The sequence below is a fragment of the Panulirus ornatus genome, chromosome 12 (assembly GCF_036320965.1).
Source record: "Panulirus ornatus isolate Po-2019 chromosome 12, ASM3632096v1, whole genome shotgun sequence".
NCBI classification, from domain to species: Eukaryota; Metazoa; Arthropoda; class Malacostraca; order Decapoda; family Palinuridae; genus Panulirus; species Panulirus ornatus.
Window position 1 is genome coordinate 30695759 of NC_092235.1, and position 18323 is coordinate 30714081.

The following is an 18323-nucleotide window of genomic DNA, read 5'->3' on the forward strand; positions in this document are numbered from 1 at the left end:
ATCATTTCTGTTTTCCTTCCAAAACAAAAAAAAATTCTGAAATTCAGAAAGGACCAGGGCCCAACCCAACCAAATTCTAGAGGTTATTCTGTGGTTGCCTTATAATGAAGTTTGTGTAGCTATTCATGCCTATTATGCCTACGGGTCAAATGGGTTTACTGTATATACCTGTGGGGAGCTAAAAAAGCCACCAGTGTGCTGGTGGCTGATTCGAGTGAGAAACTGCAGAAGTTGGTGAATGAGTTTGGAAAAGTGTGCGAAAGGAGAAAGCTGAGAGTAAATGTGAATAAGAGGAAGGTTGTTATATTCAGTAAGATTGAGGGACAAGTCAAATGGGATGTGAGTTTGGATGAAGAAAAATTGGAGGAAGTGAAGTGTTTTAGATATGTGGGAGTGGACTTAGCAGCAAGTGGAACCATAGAAGTGGAAGTAAGTCACAGGGTGGGGGAGGGGGGTGAAGGTTCTGGGAGCAAAGAAGAATGTGTGGGAGAGAACGTTATCTTGGAGAGCAAAAATGGGTGTTTGAAGGAATAGTAGTTCAAACAATATCATATGGTTGTGAGGCATGGGCCACAGACAGGGTTGTACGGAGGAGGGTGGATGTGTTGGAAATGAGATGTTTGAAGAAATATGTGGCATGAGGTGGTTTGATCAAGTAATGAAAGTGTAAGAGAGATGTGAGGAAATAAAAAAAGTGTGGCTGAGAGAGCAGAAGAGGGTGTGTTGAAATGGTTTGGACATATGGAGAGAATGAGTGAGGAAAGATTGATAAGGAGGATATATGTGTCAGAGGTGGAGGGAACAAGAAGCATCAGACCAAATTGGAGGTGGAAGGATGGAGTCAAAAAGATTTCGAGTGATTGGGAACTGAACATACAGGAGGGTGAGAGGTGCGCAGGAATAGAGTGAATTGGAATTGTGTGATATACCAGGGTCCACATGCTGTCAATGGACTCAACCAAGGCATGTGAAACGTCTGGGTAAACCATGGAAAGACCTGTGGGGCCTGGATAGGGAGCTGTGGTTTCAGTGCATTACACATGACAGATAGAGACTGAATGTGAACGAATGTGGCCTTTCTCATCCATTTGCTTGGTGCTACCTCGCTGAAGTGATGCTATTTCCTGTGGGATGAAGTAGCACCAGGAATGGATGAAGGCAAGCAAGTATGAATATGTCTATATGTCAGTGTATATGTACGTATATGTTAATATGTTGATATGTATATGTATGTAAATCTTTTCTTTCTTTTAAACTATTCGCCATTTCCCGCGTTAGCAAGGTAGCGTTAAGAACAGAGGACTGGGCCTTTTTTGGAATATCCTCACCTGGCCCCCTCTGTTCCTTTTTTTGGAAAATTAAAAAAAAAAAAAAAAATGTATGTATATATGCAGGTATGTGAGCAGATGGGATATTCTTCGTCTGTTTCCTTCTGCTACCTTGATGATGCAAGAAACAGCAGTCAAGTATAACAACATAATAATAATACCTGTGGAAAGCAGCAACAAGCTGAGGCAAGTCAGTGATTTCAATCTTCTTAGCAATGGTGGTACCTATGATTCCACCCATAGCAGCTGCTCCACCCATCTGCATCAACACAGGGTTGGATGGTACTAACTGTCCAATGGTTGCAGCAATGCCACCTGATACACCAATCTGAGGAGAAGTGTTAAGAGATATTTTCCTGAAACCCTTAAGTAAAGGATAAACTTTCACAACCCTTTCCAACACAAGAAAGGAGAAAGGATATGAAAGAAAATTTGTTATACAAGATATATCAACCTCAATTTATCTAATCATTTGACATCATTATTCCATTTACAAAGTTAATGGGTTTATCAGATAAACACAGCCTCAAAATGACCCAAATATATATCATCAATCCCTGCCCCTTATGTTGAATTGACTCATGGACTTGACACTCATAAAGTGATTCTTAGCTTTTTCACTTTACTCACCAAACTGGTATGTTATGTGGTACCAATATCTCCATTCACACCATCTCCATACGCAGAGATTCCAATGCATTCAATCCCTAATTGTTCCTGTTGTATTTTCATAAAAAATATCCCTACAGCCCAAATCAATTCTCTCTGCATCTATCCATCTCCTTCATGCTCTACCTGTCCTTTTATCTTTCACAGTACTACCATCTAGATTCTTGACCAACTTTTCATCTGTGGTGTGTTCTACATGACTGTACTGATCTAGAACACTATCACCCATGAGTAATTTGACTGGTGTGCAAATGAGAAACTTTCATATGTAGATGTGTTAAGAAGGGCAGCTGCTGAGTTGTCTATTCACTTCTTGAGCATCAGCACCCGCTACTCCCTGGGCAAGCGCCTAATAATAGCTCTGTATTCAAGGACAGGATTCTAAACTGCCTAGGCAGTGGTTTACAGCATAACACTGTCTCATACATCATGAGTTACTGATGACTAGTGCATTATCACACTTGTCTTAAAGCTTCTGTTATGTTGATGTATAGATTTTGATAAGGTATGCCCAGCTACTCTAACTAGTGGACTTGTTGGCAAACTGCATTAGCAATACAATTTCAACATCCTAACCTTGGATAGTGCACAGTGGGTTGCCTATAGACATCAGTGTGAATTTGGGTCTCTCCTTCAAAAAGGCAGTCTACCAATGATATGGATGATCCTGCTTATGAAATGGAGGAGTCTACAACTTGATGGGAGTTATAAAGGTCATGGAAGATGAAGAGGAAGACCATGCAGCTTATATTTGGTGAAAATATCCCTGACACTTTGGGAAGTTGATAGTTGATAGAGATGCTCTGTGGAAGGTATTAAGAATATATGGTGTGGGAGGCAACTTGTTAGAAGCAGTGAAACGTTTTTATCGAGGATGTAAGGCATGTGTACGTGTAGGAAGAGAGGAAAGTGATTGGCTCTCAGTGAATGTAGGGTTGCGGCAGGGGTGTGTGATGTCTCCATGGTTGTTTAGTTTGTTTATGGATGGGGTTGTTAGGGAGGTGAATGCAAGAGTTTTGGAAAGAGGGGCAAGTATGAAGTCTGTTGTGGATGAGAGAGCTTGGGAAGTGAGTCAGTTGTTGTTCGCTGATGATACAGCGCTGGTGGCTGATTCATGTGAGAAACTGCAGAAGCTGGTGACTGAGTTTGGTAAAGTGTGTGAAAGAAGAAAGTTACGAGTAAATGTGAATAAGAGCAAGGTTATTAGGTACAGTAGGGTTGAGGGTAAAGTCAATTGGGAGGTAAGTTTGAATGGAGAAAAACTGGAGGAAGTAAAGTGTTTTAGATATCTGGGAGTGGATCTGGCAGCGGATGGAACCATGGAAGCGGAAGTGAATCAAAGGGTGGGGGAGGGGGCGAAAATCCTGGGAGCCTTGAAGAATGTGTGGAAGTCGAGAACATTATCTCGGAAAGCAAAACTGGGTATGTTTGAAGGAATAGTGGTTCCAACAATGTTGTATGGTTGCGAAGCGTGGGCTATGGATAGAGTTGTGCACAAGAGGGTGGATGTGCTGGAAATGAGATGTTTGAGGACAATGTGTGGTGTGAAGTTGTTTGATCGAGTAAGTAATGTAAGGGTAAGAGAGATGTGTGGAAATAAAAAAAGCGTGGTTGAGAGAGCAGAAGAGGGTGTTTTGAAATGGTTTGGGCACATGGAGAGAATGAGTGAGGAAAGATTGACCAAGAGGATATATGTGTCGGAGGTGGAGGGAACGAGGAGAAGTGGGAGACCAAATTGGAGGTGGAAAGATGGAGTGAAAAAGATTTTGAGTGATCGGGGCCTGAACATGCAGGAGGGTGAAAGGCGGGCAAGGAATAGAGTGAATTGAATCGATGTGGTATACCGGGGTTGACATGCTGTCAGTGGATTGAATCAGGGCATGTGAAGTGTCTGGGGTAAACCATGGAAACTTGTGTGGGGCCTGGATGTGGAAAGGGAACTGTGGTTTCGGGCATTATTGCATGATGACAGCTAGAGACTGAGTGTGAACGAATGGGGCCTTTGTTGTCTTTTCCTAGCGCTACCTCGCACACATGAGGGGGCAGGGGGATGGTATTCCATGTGTGGCGAGGTGGCAATGGGAATGAATAAAGGCAGACAGTGTGAATTGTGTCCATGGGTATATATGTATGTGTCTGTGTGTGTATATATATGTGTAGATTGAGATGTATAGGTATGTATATTTGCGTGTGTGGACGTGTATGTATATACAGGTGTATGGGGGTGGGTTGGGCCATTTCTTTCGTCTGTTTCCTTGCGCTACCTCGCAAACGTGGGAGACAGTGACAAAGCAAAATAAATAAATAAAAATAATTACTTTGGGAAGAGGGCACAAACCCCTCCCTTTCTGATTGGTACAAGCTACTGTTCCCTAAACACATGTAGTCAAATGAACAGGAAGCATGAATTACCTACTTCTCTAAGGAACACAAGAATCTACTGTTTGACCTAAGTTCACTGGGAAGATATTCATTGTAGTCACAAAGGACCAACCCATATATGGTATCAACGGTCACTCAGGTAAACACCTACACAAGAGAGAGTTTGTTAAACTCCAGTTACCTCAGGATGTGATGAAGACAGATCATTAATAAACACTTTCCAACTTGCCTGCCAATACAATTAATTTAGGAAAACACACCTCTCACTGGGCTTAAATGCAAAATCTTTTTCACTCCATCTTTCCACCTCCAATTTGGTCTCCCTCTTCTCCTCGTTCCCTCCACCTCCGACACATATATCCTCTTGGTCAATCTCTCCTCACTCATTCTCTCCATGTGCCCAAACCATTTCAAAACACCCTCTTCTGCTCTCTCAACCACGCTCTTTTTATTTCCACACATCTCTCTTACCCTTACGTTACTTACTCGCTCAAACCACCTCACACCACACATTGTCCTCAAACATCTCATTTCCAGCACATCCATCCTCCTGCGCACATCTCTATCCATAGCCCACGCCTCGCAACCATACAGCATTGTTGGAACCACTATTCCCTCAAACATACAAGAGAGAGTTTGTTAAACTCCAGTTACCTCAGGATGTGATGAAGACAGATCATTAATAAACACTTTCCAACTTGCCTGCCAATACAATTAATTTAGGAAAACACACCTCTCACCTGGGCTTAATGAAACATGGGTGGTGGTAAGAAGAATCAAGTTATCATCCTCTAATGCAGTTAAAGAAGCTTTACACATTCCAAGCTGTTTCCTCTGCAAGGTGGAAAACTTCACCAAGAGGCCAAATTTCTGTGGGTATGGTCAACATTGGGGACTACAGAACTTCATAATTTGTGCTTTCTGCACTATACATCGAGATTTGGCTTTATGCAAGAAGATTTTCCAGTGGAAGGGGATCCCTCCTAAAAGTTTTAACTTGAAGAGGGACTCACAGTTTGGTCACTAAAGTGGCATCCAAAGGAGTGAATGGAAACTTAAGTAACCACCACCAGTAGTCTTGCCATGGAATCCGTGACAAGATCAATCAGGCTACAATGTCAGCTACATTTAATGATGAAGACTTTCCATCACTTTTCTTTCATACTTGCTCACTATTTCCTGTGTTAGCAAGATAACTCCAGGAACAGATGAAGAGATGGCCTCATTTGCACACATCCATTCCATAGCTGTCATGTATAAAGCACCAAAAAACACAGCCTTCTAACCACAACCAAGCCTCACACACCTTTCCATTATTTACCCCAGATGCTTCATATGCCCTGGTTCAATTCACTGACAGGATATAATCCCCTGTATAACACGTTGCTTTACTTCACTCCATCTTATTCATACCTTTCACTCAAGCATGTTTAAGCTCCAAACACTCAAAAGATTTTTCACTCCAGTCTTTCATCTCCAATTTGGTCTTCCCCTTCTCCTTGCACTCTCCACCACTTCTGACACACTTATCCTCTTTGTTAACATCCCCACAGTCATTCTCTCCATATATCTCAACAATTTCAGCACACTCTCTAAAGTTCTATTGTCACACCTCTCTCTTATTTTACTGTTACTTACCCCATCAACCCTCCTCACACAACATTATCCTTGAACATTTAATTTCCAACACATTCACCCTCTTCTGTGCATTCTCATCTATAACCCATTTCACATTAATACATCATTGGGACTATTATACCTTCAAACATACCCATTTTTACCCTTCCAGATAAAGATCTTTCTTTTCAACTATTCCCCAATGCTACTAGAAAATTCACCTTCCCACCCTATGATTCACCTTTTCTTCCATGGTTACATTTGCTGTCATGTCCACCCCAGGTATCTAAAACATCCCACTTCCTCCAAACTTTCTCTGTGGGGCCTGGTTGTAGATAGGAAGCTCTAGTTCAAGTGAATTATATACAACAGCTAGAGAATGGATGTGAGTGAATGGGGCGATTTTGTTGTCTGTTACTGGCACTACTTCACTTGGAGGAATATGGCAAATATGTATGAATTTTTTTCTTTACATTATTTCTAAAGTTTAACCTCATCAATGCATTGTACTAAACTAATAGCATTACTGATCATGTCACCTACTCTAATTGTAAACCTAAACAACATGTGGCATTACAAAATAAAGTACTTACACACTCCTACGATTCCTGCAGTTGAAGTGCTACCCCTTAATTTGCTCTTGTCCTCACACTAAACCGTGACTTTACCCCTAGGACATTCCTAAACTACTCTATCCCCTCCTCCATGAGCTTAGTTTCACTCAGAGCTGGATCATCCAGGTTCTTCTCATATGCACTACCTACCTTCATCTTCTCATCTTGGTTAAATCCAAGCATATTCAGACACACTAGCCTAAGTTCTAAAGGATAAGCACGGAGGATAAGCTTGCTACTTCTGTTCCAACTTTCAGAAATTGGAATACAAGAAGGTGAGGGTTTTCAACCCTCTGCTCCCACGACTTTTAGTTGCCTTCTACAACACTCGCACAATACATGGGAAGTATTCTTTCTCCTCTACCCTCAAGGTTATTTATATATATTACACACAAATAACATTTAACAAGTACACTGGGAATTCACAAAAAATTCCAGTTAAAGTCATTATATATAATGTTCAGATCTCAAACTAAGCCCTGGGAAAAGACTGGTATCTATAATCAAAGGTCTGCAATTCTAACACTGCTTGATCCCACGAAATTTAGACTGATCTACCTAAACTTCCCTGGGTGGTTGCTGTTTTTAAACTGTTATCTGTTTTGGACTCTTAAAATGGGTGAACAGCATCAATGTCTCTATCCTGCCACAGATACTTATAAAAATAAAATACTCACTATGCCAAGAGTGTTGCCAAGTCTGCAGGTCTTCTGGTTAGATAGTCCTGCCAATGCACCAACACAGCAGAGAGAGGCTGCAAGATAGGCCATTTGGTGACTCTCTGTATAACCAGCAGCAGCAGTGGCAGCATAACCACCAAGAAAGGCTGCAGCAGGGATGCCATAGAGGTAATTGTATTCTGGAGGATCAGTTGGCCTGGACAAATCAAAGACATTATTACCTCTACAAATACAAAATATGCTTATTTCTGTATGTGAAGCTCTGCTTTTACATTAGAATGAAAAGAAAAAATCTCTGATTATAAAAATAATACTATCAAAGACTAGAGAAGTGTGGAATCCTATATAAAGTACTTAAAATTACACATGGGTTTGGTATGCATCTAACACTGCTAAAAAGACAACAAGCATGATATAAAAAAGAAGACTATCCCTCATATACACAGAAAGATTCAACAGAATGAAAATAAACTAAAGGTCATAGCAAAAAACCATGAACATTTCCTTATAATTAATAGCAATGGATACATATTGTGTAAGGAGTTGGTCTAAAGCAATAAAAGTACATTGTATATGGATATGTTATAAGGTAATGGAAGCCTATTGTATACAGAGCTGGTATATAGCAATGGAAGCATATCATGTACATAGCTGGTATAAAGAAGAGATGCTAGTCTCATCTGATGAATCAGTTTTGTATAAAGCAAAAAAGTAAGAAGCACTTTTCTAAGAATGGAACTCCAAAGTTTCACTTGAACACAGTAGGTTCGCAATGAGGATGTAAGTAATGTTGCAGAGGCCATATGTACCCAATTCTCCCCATCAAATTGAGAATGGAGTAATAATCCGTCAATAAATACACAAACAAAACATGTAGCTCATAAAAGTAAGGTCTTCTCAATCTAAAACTATAATTGCCTGGATTATGGAGCTTGAGCTACCATGGTCAGTCAACTTACTGGAAAATTCCTCTGATATGCAATGCCAGCGCTACTGATTAGCAGTTAATTTGGACTGTTTCATTCTCTCCTCTATGAAGCAAGGCTATTTGGACTGCTTTAATCTCTATGGAGAACGGCTATTGGGACTGCTTTAATCTCTCCTCTATGGAGAAGGGCTATTGGGACTGCTTTATTCTCTCCTCTATGGAGAAGGGCTATTGGGACTGCCTTATTCTCTCCTCTATGGAGAACGGCTATTGGGACTGCTTTACTCTCTCCTCTATGGAGAAGGGCTATTGGGACTGCTTTATTCTCTCCTTTATGGAGAAGGGCTATTGGGACTGCTTTATTCTCTCCTCTATGGAGAAGGGCTACTAGGACTGCTTTATTCTCTCCTCTATGAAGAAGGGCTATTGGGACTGCTTTATTCTCTCCTCTATGGAGAAGGGCTATTGGGACTGCTTTATTCTCTCCTCTATGGAGAAGGGCTAATGGAAATGCTTTATTCTCTCCTCTATGGAGAAGGGCTATTGGGACTGCTTTATTCTCTCCTCTATGGAGAAGGGCTATTTGGACTGCTTTACTCTCTCCTCTCTGGAGAAGGGCTATTAGGACTGTTTCATTCTCTCCTCTATGGAGATGGGCTATCTGGACTGCTTTATTTTCTCCTCTATGGCGTAAGGCTATTTAAGCTAATTTCAAACCCTCTGAAATTATGCCAGAGTCCAGGCTTTCTTTTCAAGGGATAGTTACTGCCTGTGCTAATGACATTTAGCATCCCTTTAGAGCAAGGGATTTCCTTCATCAAAGGCCTTCTTGAACTATTTGTGGTATGATTAAAAAATCAACAATATGTAACATAGGGGAAATGCTGTTCAAAAAGTAACAGTTTGAGTCATATACCTTTGAGGTAATTCTTAACTCAGAACAGTGATTCACAACGTTTCTGAAGTATATCACCTCTGTCCTTGCTATCTTTAAAGTATGTTCCCTCTTCTACTTGTATTGGGCCAATAATACCTCCGCTCCTTGACTTGCACAGATTATAAGAGAAAACGTTTTGGTTTTCTTTTCTCCTCTTTTTTCCCTATAAGTCTTATATGAACTTTTTTTTTTCACTACTTTTCACCATCTCCCAGGTTTTCTGGGTAGTGCTAGGAATAGAAAATATGGCCTCATCTACTTACCTCCACTTCCTACCTGTCATGTACACTACACCTAAATCATAGTCCCCATCCATGCCAAGCAGAACATTCTGTAGTTTCCCCGGACCACTTCATATATCTTGCCTCAGCCCACGGACAGAATGTCATATCTATAAATGCCACATACAAATCTTTCTAGTTCTATAAATATTTCTTAGACAAGTTCTTTGTAGTAAAACAAAATGAATTCACTTAAAAATATGATTGGAAGTCCATATCTTGGACAACATAACAAAGAATCCATAAGTAATTTGTCTGGAATGTGACAATCAGTGCAGGAGGAAGAAGAGATACCAATTTCATGAATTCATCAAGCTAATGAATGTGATGATCAGAAGACTTCCTTATCATTTGCTATTTATGCGTGTCTATAATATGCAATGCCATATAATCAAACCAACAAGACATTTAATTGTCAAAGTAAAAGATATAACTTCCTTGCATTATACCACTGAACTTTTGTAACAATCTTGTTATAACTCATTTCATGATGAAACTATCTTTAATTACATCTTCCATCACTCTGCTTTCAGTTCATCAAATCTTGCTTTCCCTAACAATAACACATTTCTTGTGAGCATTACTTGGCAAGTAGTTAATGTTCATACCGCTTGAACATGTCCAACATCCTCTGAGTAACAAGAAAACCACCAAAGATGTTAATGAAGGAGATGAAGGCAGCAGTAGCAGCCAAGGCCTCGGTGATGTTGGTGGGATAGTAACCTCCATTCATCAGTAGCAGACCACCCACAGCAGTGATTCCTGCAACAAAACTCTGATGACTTTCCTGTCGTCTTTCATAAAGGCATATGAATTTCTACACACCTATGAATATTCTTTTCATATGCAAGGCTCCAGTTATGAACAAAAGTCCTCATCAAAAAAAGGCCTTATCTGAAATTATATGACACGAGAGGAGTGGGTGAGGAATAGGATGTATTTACAGAAACAGTGATGGCATGTTCAAGTGATGCATGTGGCATGAGAAATGTGGGAGGTGGGCAGATTAGAAACGGTAGCGAGTGGTGGGATGAAGAAGTAAAGTTGTCAGTGAAAGAGAAAAGAGAGGTGAAGTGAAGTGTTTTACAATGTGTGGAAAGTGAGAACGTAATCTTGGAGTGCAAAAATAGGTATGTTTGAAGGAATAGCAGTTCCAACGATGTTATATGGTTGTGAGGCATGGGCTATAGACAGGGCTGTACAGAGGAGGGTGGATGTGTTGAAAATTAAATGTCTGAGGATGTAAAGTGTTGTGAGGTGGTGTGATCGAGTAAGTAATGAAAGGGTAAGAAAGATATGTAGTAATAAAAAGAGTGTGGTTGAGAGAGAAGAAGAGAGTGTGTTTAAATGGTTTGGACATATGGAGAGAATGAGTGAGGAACAGTTGAAAAAGATGACATATGTGTCAGAGGTGGATGGAACAAGAAGCGGGAGACCAAATTGGAGGTGGAAGGAAGGAAAAAGATTTTGAGTGATCCAGGCCTGAACATGCAAGAGTGTGAGAAGTATGCAAGGAATAGAACAAATAGGAACAAAGTGATATACTGGAGTCGACGTGCTGTCAATGGACTGAACCACAGCATGTGAAACATCTTGGGTAAACCATGGAAGGGTTTGTGGGGCCTGGATGTGGATAGGAAGCTATAGTTTCGATACAATATAAATAACACCTAGAGACCGAGTGTGAATGAATGTGGCCTTTGTTGTCTTTTTCTAGCGTTACCTCACACGCACATGGAGGGAAGGGGGTGCTATTTCATGTAGAGCAGGGTGGCAACGGGATTGGATGAAGGCAGCATGTATGAATATGTACATGTGCATATATGTATATGCCTGTGTATGTATAGGTATGCATATGTTGATATGGATAGGTGACTGGTGGTGACAGACTTTGGTAAAGTGTGTGAAAGAAGAAAGCTGAGAGTAAATGTGAATAAGAGCAAGGTTATTAAGTACAACAGGGTTGAGGGTCAAGTCAATTGGGAGGTAAGTTTGACTGGAGAAAAACTGGAAGAAGTGAAGTGTTTTAGTTATCTGGGAGTGGATTTGCCAACAGAGGGAACCATGGAAGTGGAATTGAATCATAGGGTGGGGGAGGAGGCGAAAATTCTGGGAGTGTTGAAGAATGTGTGGAAGTCGAGAACATTATCTCAGAAAGCAAAAATGGGTATGTTTGAAGAAATAGTGGTTCCAACAATGTGGCATGAGAGGCGTGGGAGGTGGGCAGATTAGAGAGGGTAGTGAGTGGTGGGATGAGGAAGTAAGATTACTAGTGAAAGAGAAGAGAGAGGCATTTGGACGATTTTTGCACGATAATAATGCAAATGAGTGGGAGATGTATAAAAGAAAGAGACAGGAGGTCAAGAGAAAGGTGCAAGAGGTGAAAAAAAGGGCAAATGAGAGTTAGGGTGAGAGAGCATCATTAAATTTTAGGGGGGATCAAAAGATGTTTTGGAAGGAGGTAAATAAAGTGCGTAAGACAAGGAAACAAATGGGAACTTCAGTGAAGGGGGCTAATGGGGAGTTGATAACAAGTAGTGGTGATGTGAGGAGATGGTGTGAGTATTTGAAGGTTTGTTGAAAGTGTTTGATGATAAAGTGGCAGATATAGGGTGTTTTGGTCGAGGTGGTGTGCAAAGTGAGAGGGTTAGGGAAAATGATTTGGTAAACAGAGAAGAGGTAGTAAAAGCTTTGCGGAAGATGAACGCTGGCAAGGCAGCGGGTTTGGATGGTATTGCAGTGCAATTTATTAAAAAAAGGGGTGACTGTATTGTTGACCATTTGGTAAGGATATTTAATGTATGTATGATTCATGGTGAGGTGTCTGAGGATTGGCGGAATGCTTGCATAGTGCCATTGTACAAAGGCAAGGGGGACAAAGGTGAGTGCTCAAATTACAGAGGTATAAGTTTGTTGAGTATTCCTGGTAAATTATATGGGAGGGTATTGATTGAGAGGGTGAAGGCATGTGCAGAGCATCAGATTGGGGAAGAACAGTGTGGTTTCAGAAGTGGTAGAGGATGTGTGGATCAGGTGTTTGCTTTGAAGAATGTATGTGAGAAATACTTAGAAAAGCAAATGGATTTGTATGTAGCATTTATGGATCTGGAGAAGGCATATGATAGAGTTGATAGAGATGCTCTGTGGAAGGTATTAAGAATATATGGTGTGGGAGGCAAGTTGTTAGAAGCAGTGAAAAGTTTTTATCAAGGATGTACGGCATGTGTACGTGTAGGAAGAGAGGAAAGTGATTGGTTCTCAGTGAATGTAGATTTGCGGCAGGAGTGTGTGATGTCTCCATGGTTGTATAATTTGTTTATGGATGGGGTTGTTAGGGAGGTGAATGCAAGAGTTTTGGAAAGAGGGGCAAGTATGCAGTCTGTTGTGGATGAGAGAACTTGGGAAGTGAGTCAGTTGTTGTTCACTGATGATACAGCACTAGTGGATGGTTCATGTGAGAAACTGCAGAAGCTGGTGACTGTTTGGTAAAGAGTGTGAAAGAAGAAAGTTGAGAGTAAATGTGAATAAGAGCAAGGTTATTAGGTACAGTAGGGTTGAGGGTCAAGTCAATTGGGAGGTAAGTTTGAATGGAGAAAAACTGGAGGAAGTGAAGTGTTTTAGATATCTGGGAGTGGATTTGGCAGTGGATGGAACCATGGAAGCGGAAGTGAGTCACAGGGTGGGGGAGGGGGCAAAAATTCTGGGAGCCTTGAAGAATGTGTGGAAGTCGAGAACATTATCTCGGAAAGCAAAAATGGGTATGTTTGAAGGAACACTGGTTCCAACAATGTTATGTGGTTGCGAGGCATGGGCTATGGATAGAGTTGTGCTGGAAATGAGATGTTTGAGGTCAATATGTGGTGTGAGATGGTTTGATCGAGTAAGTAATAATAGGGTAAGAGAGATGTGTGGTAATACAAAGTGTGGTTGAGAGAGCAGAAGAGGGTGTTTTGAAATGGTTTGGGCACATGGAGAGAATGAGTGAGGAAAGATTGACCAAGAGGATATATGTCACAGAGGTGGAGGGAACGAGGAGAAGTGGGAGACCAAATTGGAGGTGGAAAGATGGAGTGAAAAAGATTTTGAGTGATCAGGGTCTGAACATGCAGGAGGGTGAAAGGCATGCAAGGAATAGAGCAAATTGGAACGATGTGGTATACCAGGGTCGACGTGCTGTCAATGGATTGAACCAGGGCATGTGAAGCGTCTGGGGTAAACCATGGAAAGTTCTGTGGCGGCTGGATATGGAAAGGTAGTTGTGGTTTCAGTGCAATAAACATGACAGCTAGAGACTGAGTGTGAACGAATGTGACCTTTGTTGTCTTTTCCTAGCGCTACCTCATGCACACGCAAGGGGAGGGGGATGTCAATTCATGTGTGGCGGGGTGGCGACGGGAATGAATAAGGGCAGACAGTATGAATTATGTACATGTGTATATACATATATGTCTGTGTGTGTATATATATGTATACGTTGAGATTATAGGTATGTATATGTGCATGTGTGGATGTGTATGTATATATGTGGGTGGGTTGGGCCATTCTTTTGTCTGTTTCCTTGTGCTACTTCGCTAACACAGGAGACAGCGACAAAGTATAATATATAAATATAATATCTAGAGCATATCTAAGATTAATTCATTTCCTCCTTTAATCTTCAAAACACCACAATTCAACCCTGTAATAACATATATATGTTGGGCAAAGGGGATAAAGGTGAGAGTTCAAATCACAGAGGTATAAGTTTGTTGAGTATTCCTGGGAAATTATATGAGAGGGTTTTGATTGAGAGGGTAAAGGCATGCACAGAGCATCAGATTGGGAAAGAGCAGTGTGGTTTCAGAAGCGGTAGAGGATGTGTGGATCAGGTGTTTGCTTTGAAGAATGTATGTGAGAAATACAGATGGATTTGTGTGTAGCATTTATGGATCTGGAGAAGGGATATGGTAAAGTTGATAGAGATGCTTTGTGGAAGGTAATAAGAGTATATGGTGTGGGAGGTACGTTGCCTGAAGCAGTGAAAAGTTTTTATCAAGGATGTAAAGCATGTGCACGAGTAAGAAGAAAGGAAAGTGACTGGTTCACAGTGAATGTCGGCCTGTGGCAGGGATGCATGATGTCTCCATGGTTGTTTAATTTGTTTATGGATGGAGTTGTTAGGGAGGTGAATGCAAGAGTTTTGGAGAGAGGGGCAAGTATGCATTCTGATGTGGATGAGAGGGCTTGGGAAGTGAGTCAGTTGTTGTTTGCTGATGATACGGAGCTGGTGGCTGATTCGGGTGAGAAACTGCAAAAGTTTGTGACAGAGTTTGGTAAAGTGTGTGAATGAAGAAAGTTGAGAGTAAATGTGAATAAGAGCAAGGTTATTAGGTTCAGTAGGGTTGAGGGACAAGTTAATGGGAGGTAAGTTTGAATGGAGAAAAACTGGAGGAAATGAAGTGTTTTAGATATCTGGGAGTGGATTTGACAGCAGATGGAACCATGGAAGCGAAAATGAGTCACAGGGTGGGGGAGGGGGTGAAGGTACTGGGAGCATTGAATAATGTGTGGAAGGCAAGAACGTTATCTCGGACAGCAAAAATGGGTATGTTCAAAGGAGTTGTGGTTCCAACAATGTTATATGGTTGCAAGGCATGGGCTATAGATAAGGTTGTGAGGAGGAGGGTGAATGTGTTGGAAATGAAATGTTTGAGGACAATATGTGGTATGAAGTGGTTTTATCGAGTAAGTAATGAAAGGGTAAGAGAGATGTGTGGTAATAAGAAGAGAGTGATTGAGAGAGCAGAAGAGGTCGTATTGAAATGGTTTGGTCACATGGAAAGAATGAGTGAGGAAAGATTGACAAAGAGGATATATGTGTCAGAGATGGAGGGAATGAGAAGAAGTGGGAGACCAAATTGAAGGTGGAAGGATAGAGTGAAAAAGATTTTGAGCAATTGAGGCATGAACATACAGGAGGGTGAAAGGTGTGCAAGGAATAGAGTGAATTGGAACGATGTGGTATACCGGGGTCAACGTGCTGTCAATGGATTGAACCAGAGCATGTGAAGCATCTAGGGTAAATCATGGAAAGTTCTGTGGGGCCTGGATGTGGAAAGGGAGCTGTGGTTTCTTTCGGTGCATTACACATCACAGTTAGAGACTGAGTGTGAACCAATGTGGCCTTTGTTGTCTTTTCCTGGCGCTACCTCATACGTGCGTGGGGGGAGGGGGGGGTACCATTTCATGTGTGGCAGGGCGACGACGGGAATGGATAGGGCAGCAAGTATGAGTGTGTACATGTGTATATATGTATATGGGTATGTTTGAAGGAATAGTGGTTCCAACAATGTTGTATGGTTGCGAGGCGTGGGCTATGGATAGAGTTGTGCGCAGGAGGATGGATGTGCTGGAAATGAGATGTTTGAGGACAATGTGTGGTGTGAGGTGGTTTGATCGAGTAAGTAACGTAAGGGTAAGAGAGATGTGTGGAAATAAAAAGAGCGTGGTTGAGAGAGCAGAAGAGGGTGTTTTGAAATGGTTTGGGCACATGGAGAGAATGAGTGAGGAAAGATTGACCAAGAGGATATATGTGTCGGAGGTGGAGGGAACGAGGAGAAGAGGGAGACCAAATTGGAGGTGGAAAGATGGAGTGAAAAAGATTTTGTGTGATCGGGGCCTGAACATGCAGGAGGGTGTAAGGAGGGCAAGGAATAGAGTGAATTGGAGCGATGTGGTATACAGGGGTTGACGTGCTGTCAGTGGAGTGAATCAAGGCATGTGAGGCGTCTGGGGTGGACCATGGAAAGCTGTGTAGGTATGTATACACGTGTGTGGACATGTGTATGTACATGTGTATGGGGGGGGGGGGCATTTCTTTCGTCTGTTTCCTTGCGCTACCTCGCAGACGCGGGAGACAGCGACAAAGTATAAAAAAAAAAAAAAAAAAAATGTATATGTATGTATACTTTGAAATGTATAGGTATGTATATGTGCGTGTGAGGGCGTCTATGTATATACATGTGTATGTGGGTGAGTTGGGCCTTTCTTTTGTCTGTTTCCTTGCACTAGCTTGCAAATGCTGGAGACAGCGAATAAGTATAATAAATAAAATATATATATATATAATGTTGAGCATAACCATATCTTCACTCTATCCAGAAAATCCCACATAATTAACACCAAAAGAATTTGGTTTCCAAATGCAGGGAGTTTTGTAACGGTGCCATATTTCTATTTCTTGAGATCTGCTGTTTCATATCTACAGAGGAATCTTTTGCCCAAGTATGGAATACTGCTCACACACCTGAGGTGGCACATACCCTACCTCTCACCTCACGAGAGTAGAATCAAAAGCCTTCTGCCTCATAAAATTTCCTGGCATCACCTTTCTAAAACCTTTCCTTCCCATACACCACAATGTTGCTGCTTTCTCTTTATTCTACAGGTAATATTTTGGCCACTGTTCTTATGAGCTGTCTGGACATGTCTCCAATTCTCAGGTTTAGATCCTTGGCATATGTCTGGCAAATGTTTCCCACAGTTCCTGAAAAGAAACCCACACAAAGACTGGCTGTCATGATGCCTCCTCCTTCCATCAAACAACTAAGCAATGGAATTCTCTACCTTCTTTTGTCATTCTCTCATCATAAACCTTTCTTTAGGAGTCAGGTTTACAAACAACTGCAGAACCCTCATTAATTTCTTTCTTCTTTCATTTTCATCCTTCACCCATGATGGCTTGATTTTGGGGCATGTTTTGCTAGTATCATGTATGGGAGGGGATACATGGGGAAGATGTAACAGGAGAAGATGAGGTGAAAAGGAGAAAAAGAGCATTTTCAAGAATTGTTGAAAGTCTGATAATAGGGTGGCAGATGTATAGAGCATTTGGTTCAGAGAGATACAAGAAGTGAAAGTCATGGCAAGTTTGGTTATGGTAGAAACCTTGCACGAAATGAAATGTGGCAAGGTGGCCACAGTGGATGGTATTACAGTTGAATTTCTTAAGAAAGGGGGTGACTGTGCTAAGCAATGGTTAGTGACAACTTTCAAAGTGGTAAGGTGCCTACGGATTGTTCAAATACCTATATAATACCACTGTATTAAGGTAAAGGGGAACAAAGTTGACTGTTTGAATCAAAGAGGTATAAGATGTTGAGTTTACATAGTAAGTTGTTTGGAAGAATAGTGATTGAGTGAGTGGTGGCATTTGTAAAGAGTATCAGACTGAAGAAGAACAAGGTGGCTTCAGGAGTAGTTGAATGTGTGGATTAGATATTTGCTTTGAAGATTGTGAGTAAGAAATAATTGGAAAAACACATGGATCTGTAAGACATTTATGGATCTAGAGAAAGCACATGAAAAGATTGGCAGAGATGCTCTGCAGAAGGCACTATGAATATACAGTGGAGGAGGAAAGCTATTACAAGCAGTAAGGAGTTTTTATCAAGACGGTATGAAATGTGCATGAGTAGGAAGAGGAGGGTAAGGATTTCCAGATGAAGGTGGGCCTGCAGCAGGGTTGTGTGAAGTTTTGACACTACCACAGTTTCTGAATATTCTCTAAATTTCATGTACTTGGTTTTATCATAACCTTGTATTCTTCATATTCTTCACATGAAAACTGACATTCATATATGATTTACTAAAAAGAGAAAGCTTTCAATATACCAGACAGCACATAATGTGAAGTCTGGTAATTCAATGTAAGGGAAGTTCCTTCACCCCTCCAACTGCATCTGGTAGCTTTCCTAACTAGGTAGTCTCTGCCAAACAAGGAGAGCAGACACACCAACACATGACTAGACCAAGGCAAATATACTAGAACTCTTTGTCCTGTGTTCCATAATGTAAAGCACAGCAAGCATAGTGATACTCTTTGGTCGACTACCCATGGATAAGGAAA

The 18323-nt window shown here is 41.2% G+C and overlaps 1 protein-coding gene across 1 annotated transcript in view; it reads right to left on the reverse strand.

The window, feature by feature from the left end:
• The window catches only part of LOC139751997 (NAD(P) transhydrogenase, mitochondrial-like), a 129822-nt gene that overhangs the window by 58116 nt on the left and 53383 nt on the right, over nucleotides 1-18323 (reverse strand). Inside the window, exons 10-12 of the mRNA XM_071667758.1 lie at nucleotides 10045-10198; nucleotides 7288-7486; nucleotides 1490-1656 (exon numbers count right to left, since the gene is read on the reverse strand). Coding sequence (XP_071523859.1) covers nucleotides 1490-1656; nucleotides 7288-7486; nucleotides 10045-10198 — 520 coding nt within the window. The remainder of the gene's footprint in view (nucleotides 1-1489; nucleotides 1657-7287; nucleotides 7487-10044; nucleotides 10199-18323) is intronic.